Source organism: Gracilinanus agilis, chromosome 3 (genome assembly GCF_016433145.1).
Source record: "Gracilinanus agilis isolate LMUSP501 chromosome 3, AgileGrace, whole genome shotgun sequence".
Classification (NCBI taxonomy): Eukaryota; Metazoa; Chordata; class Mammalia; order Didelphimorphia; family Didelphidae; genus Gracilinanus; species Gracilinanus agilis.
Window position 1 is genome coordinate 50840247 of NC_058132.1, and position 14452 is coordinate 50854698.

A 14452-nucleotide genomic window follows, 5' to 3' on the forward strand; every position below is an offset into this window, starting at 1 on the left:
TTCCTTCCCCTCTCACAGTCTTATGGTAAGGTGTAAAAATCAATTTATGTGAAAACATCTTGACAACCATAAAATGTCCAAATCACTTCATTTCTCTGGGTTTTGATTATGGGAATGAGAATGCCCAGGGTGAACATATATAGAGATTTTCTAGGGATAAAACGAGATAACAGATTGTGTAAGTTAGCACTGTCCAAATGGCAGAATAAATACAAAGAATCAGGATTTATAAAAGGATTTTTTTTTAATGAAAACCACAAACAGTAGAAAAAATAAACAATTTCTAAAGTCTTTTTCAAGATCTGAGATTTCCATTTTTAAGGATCTGGTGGCACCCAACTTACTTATCAAGGAGTTGAGACTTCCTTTGGTGCTTATAGCTCCCAATTTCAAAGAAACCAAGTCACCCAGTTAACCAGTCACAGTGGGTTATCTCTTCCTTGACTCCTTTTAATCTTGAGCTCTTCCCATCACTGGACCTGTTGCTGTTGGTGGGGCAAAAGCCAGGAGGCTGGTATCGCTAATGTCTCCAGGATAAAAAATCAGAGGAAGTTGTTCAGAGCAAAGTAAAAGAGGCCACCTTCTTCCCATTCCTAAGTAAGAAAGCCAGTGCCCTTGTCTGCAGCTGTTTCCAGGCAGAGAGAAAGGAGAGTTTCAGGTAGGAGGGGAAAACGGCCATATTCATTCTCACTTTGTTTTAAAGAAAAATCTTTTCCGGAGGAAATTAAAACAACCAGGAATCTGTTTATATGTCCCTCTGGCAGACACAGCATTAGACACCTGTGGAAAGACAAGAACAAAGAAAACAATGAGGAAAGACAAACTCTCACCATGATGGGGACTCGTGTGTGTGTGTGTGTGTGTGTGTGTGTGTGTGTGTGTGTGTGTGTAAAATAATATATAGACACTATAGAAGATATTTCTTTCCTTCCCTCCTTCCTTTCTTCCTTCCTCTCTTTCTTTCCTTCTTTCCTTTTTTCTTCCTTTCTTTTCTTCCTTCCCTTTTTCTTTCTCTTTCTTTCCTTCCTTTTTTCTTTCTTTTCATCTTTCTAACTGTCTCTTTCTTGCTTCTGTCTTTCCTTCCTCTCTTTCTTTGGATTTAAGTGATATGCCCATGATCATACAACAAGGAAGTCTCTAAGGCCAGATTTGAACCCAGGACCTCCCATCTCCAGGCCTGGTTCTCTCAGATAGATATGTTCAGTCATTTTCAAAGCCCAAAAAAATAAAAACACAATTGAATTTAAAGAAAAATAAAAACTTAATTTTCTCTCCTATCTAAAACAGAAGGGAGGGGGAGAGAAACATGTATATAAAAGGTGATATGGTATAGTAGATCAAAAGCTGACCTTGAAGTCATTCAGGTCCTATTACTGACCCATACAGGCTATGACCCTGGACTTAACTGGAAACTCTCTAAAAATGTAAGTTGCAGAAGAAGTGGCCAATGTGTGTTGGAAGAAGGAGTTTCTTCATTTAGGAGTTCCCTTTTATCAACGAAATCTCAGGCCCAGTCACTACTCCCTGTATTTATATCTATATATGTATATGTACAAATATATTTTACTAACCATTTTAGAAAAAGTGAGGTAAAAGGGGCAGCTAGGTGGCTCAATGGATAGAGAGCCAGGCCTGAACAAAGGACGTCCTAAGTTCAAATCTGGCCTCACACACTTTCTGGCTAGGTGACCCTAGGCAAGTCACTAAATTCCAGTTGTATAACCCTTACCACTCTTCTGCCTTAGTATTGATTCTATTTTTTTTTAATTTATTTATTTATTTTAAAATATTTTTCCATGGTTACATGATGTTCACATGTTCTTCCCCCTCCCACTTTTTAATTTTTTAAAAGCTAGGTAGCACAATGGATAGAGCACTGGGCCAAGAGTCAGGACAGACCTAAATTAATATATGGATGTTCAGTTCTTTTAGGGTTATCTGTCCTTGTTTTGTAACAAGTCTGGTGAGGAATGTTAAGAAAGTTAATGCAGTGGTTTTACCAAATCTGTAGAATCATAAATGTCATAATTTGGTAGGAATCTCAGAGAGTATCTAATTTGACCACCCTCATCCATGTTGGATGAAATTCACAGACTCAGGCAGCTAAATGTGTAATGGATAAAGTCACTGGGCCTAGAAAGCCCTGAATCCAAATCTGGCCTCAGCTGTGTGACCCTATGCAAGTCATTTAACCTCTGTTTACCTTTTTTCCTCATCTATAAAATGGGAGTCATGATAGCACCTACCTCCCAGGGTTGTGAGGCTCAAATGAAATAATATTTATAAAGGACATAGCACAAAACCTAGTCCATGGTAGGTACTTAATAAATGCACATCCTACTACTTGTTCCATTTTACTCAGCACCTACTATATTCAGAGTATCTTAATAATTACTTATTCCAGGGGCTGCTAGGGGACATAGTGAATAGAGCCAAGTCTGGTGAGGGGAGGTCCTGGGTTCAAATCTGACTTCAAAAACATCCTAGCTGTGTGAGCTTGGACAAGTCACTTAACCCCATTTGCCTAGCCCTTACTGCTCTTCTGCTTTAAAACAAATGTACAGTATTGATTCTAAGACAGAAGGGAAAGATTTTAAAAATAAATAAAATAACTGCTTATTCCTTATTGCATTTTACTCAGCACTATTACGTGCAGAGTACATCCACAGACATCCTCCTCCAAGACCAAGCCACGGCATGGTGGTGACCCTGGGCTTCCCAATGGCTATACCAACACATCAAATCAACTGTAAATTAACTTGGTTTGAAGGGTCTTCTCGAGCTCTACATAGAACTTCTCTGTCCTTCCAACCTCTGCTACAGATGTATATCCAATAAAATGATGTTCATTGTGCCCTTTGCATACACAAAGAAATCAGCACTGACAAGTCCAGCATTCATCTGCCCTAGAAGGAGAATCTATAAATCCTTCAGGGTTTCATTGCAAATTATTTATGTCTTTTGACTTCAGTATACAGCAAGAATGTCAACGATAACTCCCAAAATCCGGTTCTGATGATTCACAAAGGAACAAAAATAAAAGCAAAAGAAACCAAGAAACCATCTTCTTTCTATCTGCTGGGCCACAGAAACCTCCAGAGGCCAGGCTCTGAAAGATGCAATCAACTGAGTTTTGGAACTTCCGTCCTAGAGCTGAGCTGTCCAGATTGGTGAGTGAATGGAAACTCACATGGTCTATTATATGGGATGAAAGAAAGAAAAGAGTAAGAGGAGAAACAGGGAGAGAGGAAGGCAGGGAAGGACATGGGGAAAGAACCAGGGACTCAAATGGAGAAACAAGAATATAATATCAAGAAGTTACACGCTAATAGATAAAAGCAGTGCATATAGAAGGGTTCAGTGTTCAACTCTCCTTTGTCAAGCATTTCTAAAAATTATGAAGTTGCGAACAAAAAAAAAAAAACCTTCAGAGTGTTACGGGTGTTTTCATTAATACTACCGATGGAATAGCTGGCTAAGATGGAGGTGTCTGAGAATGGGATTTAGATTTCTGAACCACAGTTTAAAATATAGGAATAATAATCTCTTAGCTAGGGATAGCACAGCCATGAAAAGGGCTTAGAACAACAAAGTAACTTTAGAGGTTTGTGAATCTAATTAAGGGAGTTATAAATTAAAAGGGGAGGAGGGAATAAGAAAATGGCCCAAATAGATTTGACAAGTTTAGTGTCACAGAACAATAGAAGGTACAACCTAGGAATGTCACAGCCAAAATCTAAATCTTCTATGTCAAAGTAAATGAAGAAAAATTCAAGCACCAAAAGACCAGTCACCTTGGACTACCTTGGAAAGGCAAGCACAGGATACATTATTCTAATCAGGAAGTATGTTTGGCTTTCAACTACACTCTACCCTCTTTTTTTTAACACTTCCCTTTCCCTACCCCAATCCTTGCTTATTTTCCTATTGAAATTGACGTACTTCTAACTCTGACTCTGTGTGTATGTGTAACTTTCCTTTTTCAGCTTCAGATGGCAGTGAAGCCCTTAATATCAAGAAGTTCTAATATCCATGATCTGTAGGAAATTAACATAAATATTTAAGATTAAGTACCCTTCCTCAATCAATAAGTGGTCAAAGGATAAGAATATATGATTTTCAAAGAATTCTAAATTCTCAATACTTATATAAAGGACTAATAGTCAGTAATAATAAAAGAAATACAAACTAAACTACCAGGAGGTTTTACCTCCTACACAGTAATTTGACAAGAATAACAAAAGTCAGAAACAATCAGTGCTAGAGAGAATGTGGGAAGACACTCAGCTTTAGAACTCCCACCCAGGAGCAGAGATGAAGCTATTCTAATTGGTAAGTGATTAAATAAGCAGAAACTCATGTAGCCCACTCTATGTAGCTGGCTTGAGGTTATGCTTCCTATCTCATTCATAGTGGCCACCTTCTTGCTCTCTGCAGGGCCACAGACACCTCCAGAGACCACGCTCTGAGGGACTTAATCAACTGAGTTTCAGAACTTCCACCCTAGAGCTGAGTTGTCCAGATTGGTGAGTGAGTGGAAACTCATATGGCCTATTATTGGGAGAGAGGAAGTGAGAGAGAATAAGAGAAGCAGAAAGAGGAAGGAAGAAAAGAAAAAGAAAAAAGTACCAGGGACACAAATGGAAAATCAAGAGAGTCCATAATATCAAGAAATTCACAAGCTAATGGATAAAGACAATATATAGAGATGGCAAGACATGATGGATCTAAAGGCATAGCAGAAGGGCATATGGCAAGACACGAGGGATATGGAGGTTATAGAAAAAGGGTGAAAGGCAGTCCTTGGGATTCTCCAGCAAGTTAGAAGGCAAGTCCAATTAGCCCTCAATCATATTACTGACATCCATCCATCAACCTATCTTTCTCCCATCCCACTTTCTGCCTCTAGCTCTAGATACTATAATCATCAAATCAGTCTGTTGTTTAGTTATTTCAGCCATGTCTGATTCTCTATGACCCTAATTGGGATCTTCTTGGCAAAGGCACTGAAGTAGTTAGCCATTTCCTTTTCTAGCTCACTTTAAAGATGAGGAAATTGAGACAAAGTTAAGTAACTTGCCCAGAGTCACATAACTAGGAAATATCTGAAGCCAGATTTGAACCCAGATTCTCCCAACTCTAGGCCTAGCTCTCTATCCACTTGAGCCAGCTAGCTGCCCCTAGCCTTGTTCAATCTATTAGTTTATTTTTTATTTTTTATTTTTTTTTAAACCCTCACCTTCCATCTTGGAGTCAATACTGTGTATTGGCTCCAAAGCAGAAGTTTGGTAAGGGCTAGGCAATGGGGGTCAAGTGACTTGCCCACCTGGGAAGTGTCTGAGGCCAGATTTGAACCTAGGACCTCCCGTCTCTAGGCCTGGCTCTCAATCCACTGAGCTACCCAGCTGCCCCCTCAATCTATTAGTTTTGCTAAACTTTTCTTCCTTTTTTTCTATTCTTAATATAGGGAAGGTGGGGGGGGGAGCATTACCATCTGTGTGCCTAGTACTGTGCTAAACATTTTACAAATATTTGATCTTCACAATAATACTGACAGGTAGCTGCTATTATGATCTTCATTTTACAGGTGAAAAAATTGAGGCAAGGAGAGGCCAAGTGGTTTGTCCAGAGTCACACAGCTGATTAAGTATCCAATGCCAGATTTGAACTTAGGCCTTTCTGACTCTAGGCTATGCACTATCCACTGTTGTATACCATACAACTGCTTCTCTTGACAGACCTGCCATATTATTAATAGTCTCATAAGGAACAAGTCCAAAGATATATGCTATACATGAAGTTGACAGGAGACCTGCAATTCTAGGCATACTCTACCCCTACCTTCCATCATCACTATGGTGAAAGCAGAAGGAAATAATACTGACTAATGGCTTTTTTTTTTTTTAAATCCTTACCTTCTCTCTATTATTAATTCTAAGGTAAGGACTAGACAATCAGAGTTATGTGATTTGCTCAGGATCACAAAGCTAGAAAGTGTCAGAGGCTAGATTTAAACCCAAGTCCTCCCAACTCCAAGCCTAGAGCTCTACCCACCGTGCTACCTAGCTGCCTCTACACTAAAGCCTTCTAAAAGAATTTTTTTAATTAAAAAATTTTTTTAATTTAACAATTTTCATAAAAGGCAATGTGGTCCAATTAAAAGGGCACTGGCCTTGAAGTCAAAGAACCTGAATTCAAATCCTCTGTCTCTAAATTACTTGGGTGTTGTATAATCAGGAATCTTGAACCCTTGGACTTCATCCCCCAGAAGTCCTTCAGTGTTCCCCAGAATTCCTTTAGTATTTCCTAGAATTCCTTTTAATCTCTCCACCATGTTGTGTGGTCACATTTTGTATATAGTTGGCTGTAACTCCACCTCTTTCTCTCTTTTCCGACAACCATGGCATGGTTAGCTAGCTTTTTTTACTTTAGTTATTATTAATAAACTTTATAAAATATGATAGTTATCGTTTATTAATTTTAATCTTTACAGTGTCTTTCAACAAATCACTTAGCCTCTCTGTATCTCAGTTTCTTATTCTGTCAAATTAAGAGGGTTGGCCTCAATGGCCTTTAAGATCCTTCCCAGCTCTAAATCAATGATCTTGGAATCCCAAGAACTCACTACCTGCTTACCACCTTGCTCATGATGGGTCTCTCTGGTCTCAGTTTCTTATTCTGTAAAATTAAGAGGGTTGGACTCCACAGCCTTTAAGATCTCTCCCAGCTCTAAATCAATGATCTTGGAATCCCAAGAACTCACTGCCTACTTCCCTCCTTGCTTATGATAGGTCTCTCTGGCTTGAGTAATTGCCGGACTACAAGCCCAGCCTGGGGCAGCGCCATATTCAAAGTAAATTTTGTTTGTGCTCTGCCAGCTTTGACTTTAAGAATCCTTGGGTCAGCTCTCTGCTCTGGGGCATCATCGAGGGAGGACTTCTGGGATGGTGACCCTTTCTATTCCTCCCTGTTAAGTTTCATCTTCCTAGCTGTGGCCCATCATGCCAACCTGCTAAAATATTTCTAGATTCTGTACCAGGGGCTGAGCATGCCAACCACAGAGGAAGTCTCAGCCCAATGAGGCAGTCTTGTGGTAACAATGGAAGCTTTGCCTTTCTTTACATCCTTAGTACTTAGACCAGGCAGCAGGCTAGACCAGAGATTTTGAAATGGAAAGGATCTTAGAGCCTATCTAGTCCAACCCCTTTATTTTGCAAATGAGGAAACTGCTGCCCAAAAAGAGTAAATTAAATGGTTCATCCAAGGACACACACATAGTGACAGAGGCAGGATTTGAACTTAGTTCCTCTCACTCCAATGCCAGTGCTCCTTCCATTGTACCATCTTGCCCAGGCAGGCACAGCATCCCCACAAAGGCTTGGTCTGGTCTCTGAGCAGTCCTGAACCTTCTCCCATCTTTCTTCAAGTAACAGGCACAGTGCTCCTTCCAAAAGGAGCTTTTAAAAGGTTGCCAAGCATTGCTCCTGATAGTCCCGGGGAGAACGTCAATCTAATCCTAAAGTGTCAAATTCAGCAGCAAAACTCCCTGAGAGCACTCATAACCTACAGTTTTCTAGCAACCCTCAAGGATATGTTTCTACTTAAGCTTGACACCTCTGCTTTTTGCTATCATCCCACAATTCTCCTCTCCTTTAAGACTCTGCCCATGAAACCCAGAGAAAGTCAGACATCACCATGAGAAGAATATGCAATAAGTCTTCACGATCAGCCCACTCCTCCAAGACTCTATCCAAGGTCTCTATGTACCACGAACCACTCTTTGGATCCCTCCAGGAGACAAAACCTGGGGAGAAAAATTGACCACTTATAAAATTAATTTTCTCACATTTTGAATTCCAATTTTCCTCCCTTCCCATCCCTGCGACAATAAGCAATTTTATAAAAGTTATACATGCTATCATGCAATACATAATTCCATATCAACCATGTAAAGAAAGAAGACATTAAAAAATCATAAAGAAAATAAAGTGAAAAAATGTACACTTCAATTTGCATTCAGATTCCCTCCATTTTTTTTCCCCTCTGGAGGTGAATAGCATTTTTTAACATAAGACCTCTGGGATTTTCTTGGATCAATGTATTGCTAAGAATAGCTAGGTCATTCACATTGTACAATATTGTCATTGCTGTGTATGATGCTCTTCTGGTTCTGCTCATTTTACATTGCATCAGTTCATGTGAGTCTTTCTAGGTTTTCCTGAAATTGTCCAATTCATCATTTTTTATCATATTCCATTATAATCATATATCACAACTTGTTCAGCTATTCCACAACTGAAGGGCATCCCCTCAATTTCCAATTCTTTGCCACCACAAAAAGAGCTGCTCTAAATATTTTTGAACAAATAAGTCCTTTCAATCTCTTTGGGACACAATGCTAATAATGGTATTGCTGGATTAAAGGGTATGCACAGATTTATAGTTCTTTGGGCATGGCAATATAGGAACTTTTGAACCCCAGGCAAGCAATACAAAACAGGCTTTCATGTTCTGTATTGGCCTGAGGCCAGAGATATTAGGGAAGTGGAGTAGGGGACCTTATTCCAACTCGACCTCTGGTAATTCCCTATTTTACTAAGCAGGAACTAAGCACTATTATTTCTTCCTAATGGATGACTACAAATGCTCTGAATGGTCTCTAAATTTGGTGCCCTGGAACAGAATTCTGGACACCCCAGCCTAGTTATAGCTCCTTCTGTCCATGGTGTCCAAAGTTCTGACTCTAACTCAGCAAATTTCTTTGAGTATCTCATTCTCACCCTGTTTCTCAAGAGGTCAGAGTACCAACCCTAGAATTTCCTCATCGTCACAGATATTTATTCCCAGACCAGTCTGCAGCCAAAGTGATTAGACTTGTTTTGGCCTGTCCTCAGCAGGAAGGACCAGGACCAATAAGTGGACATTACAGAGAGGGATATTTGGGCAAAATTTAAGGAGGGACTTTTGGGAAAGCTCTTTGGGAATTGTTAAAAAAAAAAAAAAAAAAAAAACAGAATAAGGGGCAGTTAGATGGCTCAGTGGATAGAGTGCCAAGCCTGGAATCAAGAAGATCTCAGTTCAAATCTGGCCTCAACCACTTCCTAGCTGTATGACCCTGGGCAAGTCACTTAACCCCTATTGCCTAGCCCTTACCACTCTTCTGCCTTGGAACCAATACACTGTATTGATTCTAAGATGGAAGGTAATGATATTAAAAACAAAAATAAAAAATATTACAGAAATATGAACTGAGATTATTTTTTATTTTTCACCTCTCACCCAGCTGCCCGCCTCTGGAATTCTCCATCAAGCTTCCCCTAGAACCATCATGAAGAACCCTACCACCCTGTGAGATTCGTCAGCCTTGATACAAGCACCTCATCAGTAACCTCCCTACCCTCTGCCCCTCTGATTAGAGGGTTGAGTAAAAGACTCCTCCCCAAACCTGCCACCCAGCTGCACCCCTTTGCATTTCTCCATCCTCTCCATCATCTCCATCATCCCTGAGCTCAGTACCCTCTCCAGCCAGCCTCTGCTTTTTTTTGCCTTCTTTCTATGTGTTATGTCCCCCCATGAGAGTATAAGGGCCAGGGCTGTCCATCTTTCTCATACTTATAACCTAAGCACTTAGCACAGAGCCCAGCAAATAGTAAGCACTTAATAAATGTTTATTCTCCGATTGCTTACCATCTCAGGGACAGGAGAGGAGGAAGGGGAAAAAATTGGAACTCAAATTTTTTTAAATGAACGTTAACAATGGTTTTTACATGTAATTGGGGAGAAGAGATTAAATGTCATTTTAAAAAAGAAACAAATAAATGTTTACCGACTGATTGCCTGGCTGGGATAAAGGTTAGACTCTAACATCTCTAAGGTCCCTTCCAACTCTAGCATTCTAAGTTCATCCTAAACATAAAGTTGGAAAGAAACGAAGGAAGCCTTATTTTTCTTCTAATGTTCTCTCACCAGGAAAAGTAGAATAAGATACCAAGATGTCACTTGGTGTCGGCAAGCTGGCCACAGCATCTGGCTGATCGAAGTTATTTTGAAAAGGAGTGGCATCGGTCTCAGGGTCACTGCCAGGGGACTTGTCCTCAGGAATATTAGAAGACACTTGAAATCCATGGTCTCTCTGATCTGCAAGAGGCAAGAAGAAATATTGTCATTAAAAAAGTAAGAAGTAATCAGTGGTGTGCTGGTAAATATTTAAATACCAGCTCTTTGGGGGGAAAAAATATACGCATGACATACTCTGTTGTTTTCTCCCTCACTTTCCTAAATGTATATCATCACCAAAACAATAAATCAAGCCCTGAAATGTAGCATTTGCCAATTTCCAAGGTACAAATACTCATACTGAAAACTTAACAGTTTCTTTTTTAAATACTCCTTACCTTCTATCTTGAAATCAATATTAAGTATCAATTCCAAGGCAGAAGAGGGGTAAGGGCTAGAGTGTGAAAGATTGGATTGATACTATCTTGGGCACCTTAGGGAAGAGAATAGGGCAACCTTTTCCCCCCTCTTTGATTTTTAAAAAATAACTCTTATGATCATAAGGAAAAAAGATGTGTACAAAAATATTTATAGCCGTGCTCTTTGTGGTGGCAAAAATTTGGAAAATGAGGGGATGCCCCTTTGATTGGGGAATGGCTGAACAAAGTGTGGTATCTGTTGGTGATGGAATACTATTGTGCTCAAAGGAATAATAAACTGGAGGAATTCCATGTGAACTGGAATGACCTCCAGGAATTGATGCAGAGCGAAAGGAGCAGAACCAGGAGAACATTGTACACAGAGACAGATACACTGTGGCACAATCGAATGTAATGGACTTCTCTACTAGCAACAATGCAATGATCCAGAACAATGTTGAGGGACTTAGGAGAAAGAATGCTATCCACATCCAGAGAAAGAACTGTGGGAGCAGAAATGCAGAAGAAAAGCTGCTTGATCACATAGGTAGATGGGAATATGATTGGGGATGTAGACTCTAAGCGATCACCTTAGTGAAAATATCAATAATATGGAAATAGGTCTTGATCGATGACATATATAAAACCCAGTGGAATTGCTCATTGGCTATGGGAGAGGGAGGTGGGAGGAGAGGAGGGAAAGAACATGAATCATGTAACCATGGAAAAATATTCTAAATTAATTATATAAAGATTTTCAGATAAAAATATAATAACTCTTACCTTCCATCTTAGAATCAATACTGTGTGCTGGTTCCAAGGCAGAAGAGCAGTAAGGACTAGGCAATAAGGATTAAGTGACTTGCCCAGGGTCACACAGCTAGGAAGCATGTGAGGCCAGGTTTGAACCCTAGAGCTCTATCCACAATGCTGCCCAACTAGTCCTGTAGTTCTCAATTTTAAAGCACTATATAAATGCTAGCTGTTGTTATTATGATAATGATCCTTGTGGGATTATCTTCCTAATTGCCTCAGAGAAGAGTCCTTCCTCAGCTAATCTGAAGAGTCAGGAGCAGGACAGTTATTTAGGAACTGATAGTTAAAGGAAGGCCAATAAGGTTTGGATTTCAGATTAATCCAAAGCCTTCAGACAAGGAAAATGCTAAAAACGCTTTCTTGGTATTTCTAAAAGAAGGAGTGGGAGGTAGAGATGAGAAGCGGAACACTGTGTGCAAGGAAAACGCTTCTTGAATTCATTTGAGAAAAGGCGAGATCTCGTTGGATCCTCAGCGTGGCCCCTTCCTGGGCCTAGATGCTTAACATGTTTCTGGTCCTAAAAGACAATAGCCGTAACATGGGGAAAGTGCTTACCCCCACCACAGGCCTGGATAAAGAAAAGCTTTGGTTTCCCTCCCAAGCTGGGGCATCTGGACCCACTGAAGATGTTCACAATTCTCTCAACTGAAATGGAGGCTCCATCCGTGCCATAGATGGCTCCAGGAAACTGGATATGACTGGCCTGAAAAAAATAATAACCAAAATAATAGCTTACTTCTGTGGTGCTTAATGGCTTCCAAAGCATTTAGGAACAATAACCTATGAGGCACTCGTATCCCCATTTTGCAGGCGAGAAAACTGAGGTTCTATGAGGTTAAATGTCTTTCCCAGGGTGCTAAGAGCTCATAAGGGTCTGAGATAGAATCTGATCCTAGATCTCCTGACTCCAAGTGGTGCTCTCTCCCCCCAGACCAAGCTGCCTCAAAAAAAAACAAGGATGCTTCCTACTCGACACTTTGCAAACTTTAAAATGCTGCAGAAATGCTAATTATTGTTAGTATTGGTGTTGTTGTTGTTGCTATTAAGACTATATGATGCCCCGGAAATGTAGGCCAAGGATAGCGATATAGAAAGACTACTAGATTTGGAGGTAGGCTTCCTGGGTTCAAACCTCATCTTTGTTATTTATTCACTGTGTGATTCTGGACTGTGTATTATTTAACATCTCTAGCCTCAGTTTCCAAATGCAAGGTGTTCCCAGTGTCTTATTTATTAAATAAGTAAGTGATTAAAGTTTAAAACTGCCCTAAAATTGTGGGAACACTATAAAAAATCAGGAGATTGGACTAGATGACTCTGAGGGTCTCTTCCAGCTCTAAATCTTAGGATTATTATTATCCTTAAAGAGTTTGTTCACTTAAAGGATCAGAGAGTCATCATTTAAGTCAGGAGGCCAAAGTCCAGACCCATCATCTTCTAGATGAGGTACCGGAAGACACAGAGAGGTTAGGGAACTTGTTCAGGGTCACATAATAGCTAAAGAGTCTGAGGCAAGTTCTGAACCCCTTTCTGATCCCATCCTCTGGGCCCAACCACAATAACTCACGAAGGCCACTCATCTGGGTAGGAAAAGAAGAAAGGATGATGAGAGCTATGACTTCCCTCCCTCCATCCTAAGAAATGTCTTCCTACAGAGTCCTTCTGTTCCTTCCAAGCACAGCTCAGGGGCCACTCCCTCCTCGATGACTTCCCTCATCCTTTTAGTATCTGGTGTTCTCTCCCTCTGGGAATTACTCTTTTCATTCTGTCTATGTGTCTATGTTGTTTCTCCCCTGTAGAATGAAAGCTCTCTGGGGGCAAGCACTGTTTTCCTTTCTTCTTTGTATCTCCAATGCCTAGCACAGTACTAGGGAAGGGGTGGGGTGGGTAAAGGGGGGCCTTAAATAAATGTGTCCTTTTAGAATTTCAAATAGACAAGTCAAAAACCTAAACTAGCCATCTCCCAGGAGCATTTTTACCTGACAGCCATGAGACAGAATGACCACCACACAGCAGTCCAGAGCACTGTGGTCCCTCTCTGCCAGCTGTTGCAAGGCTGCTCCCATTCCCTGTGGCGAGAAGGCTGATGTAAGTCAGAAGTGCTGATGTCCTAGGCTGCCCTGGACAGTCCTCCAACCTCCAGAGTCAGCTATCAGGAGAAATAAGCCAGAACAACCCAACTCTCAGAGCCCAGAAGGTGACCCAATTACCCAGGGACAAGGACAGTAATTTGGAGGGAAGCCCACAGACTACTGGTCTTGTGCCCACCCATGCTGCAATAGACACAGGGAAAAAGACACTGGAGAAGCTAAACATCCTTCACTGAGATACTACCAGTATCTAATAGAAGCCTGTAACACATCATCTAAAGAACTTCTAGGATCTTCTATAAAATCCTCTGGTTGGCATTTCACACTCTTCACAAACTGGTACCATCACCACCACCTCCAGTCTAATGCTATTTCTCTAATTCTAGTCTAATGCTATTTTTCTCTGCTGTTCTATACACTTGCTAGAAGTGTCTTGAGGCCAGATTTGAACCCAGGACTTGCTGTTACACACACACACACACACACACACACACACACACACACACACACACACACACACACACGACACTCTCATCATCCATCTCTGGGTCTTTGCTCATTCTGTTCCTCTGCTCACACATGGAATGTCTTCCAACCACACGGTCCTCCTTCCTGGAATACCTACTTTCCTTCAGGACTCTGTTTCCTACTTCATAGAACCTTTCCTACCCCACTACCACCACTAACCAAGTACTAGTGCCCTTCTTCAAGGTTGGTTTCCTTGTTTTGAGTGTGTACATCTATTGGAGACCTATTCAAGTATATGTTATCTTCCCTATTAAAATGTAAGCTCCTTGAGGGCAGGGGATTATTTCACTTTTCTCTTTGTAAACCCAGAACAAAGGCTGACACTTAGTAAATGTTTGTTAGTTGAATGATTCATTGTTATCATCACCATCTTCAGAAGAGTAGTAAGGTATGGTATCTGGCAATAGATTGTGGGGATGCATCTGATTTAATTTGGCAAACATTTATTTTGTATTATAGTATATTAATTATTACATTAATAGTAATAATATATGATGGCATGTATGATTATTATATATAGTAATGTGTTTTATAATAATAAAATTAATGTATATTAATTTGTATATTATTTTGAAAGCCTTCCTTGATATCTCCTCTGTAGGG

The 14452-nt window shown here is 40.3% G+C and overlaps 1 protein-coding gene across 1 annotated transcript in view; it reads right to left on the reverse strand.

Moving 5' to 3' along the window:
- Nucleotides 1-250: 250 nt before the first annotated feature.
- The window catches only part of CASP9 (caspase 9), a 35021-nt gene continuing 20819 nt past the window's right edge, over nucleotides 251-14452 (reverse strand). The window contains exons 5-9 of the mRNA XM_044668683.1: nucleotides 13211-13300; nucleotides 11787-11934; nucleotides 9967-10137; nucleotides 7695-7804; nucleotides 251-780 (exon numbers count right to left, since the gene is read on the reverse strand). Coding sequence (XP_044524618.1) covers nucleotides 688-780; nucleotides 7695-7804; nucleotides 9967-10137; nucleotides 11787-11934; nucleotides 13211-13300 — 612 coding nt within the window. The 3' untranslated portion in view covers nucleotides 251-687. The remainder of the gene's footprint in view (nucleotides 781-7694; nucleotides 7805-9966; nucleotides 10138-11786; nucleotides 11935-13210; nucleotides 13301-14452) is intronic.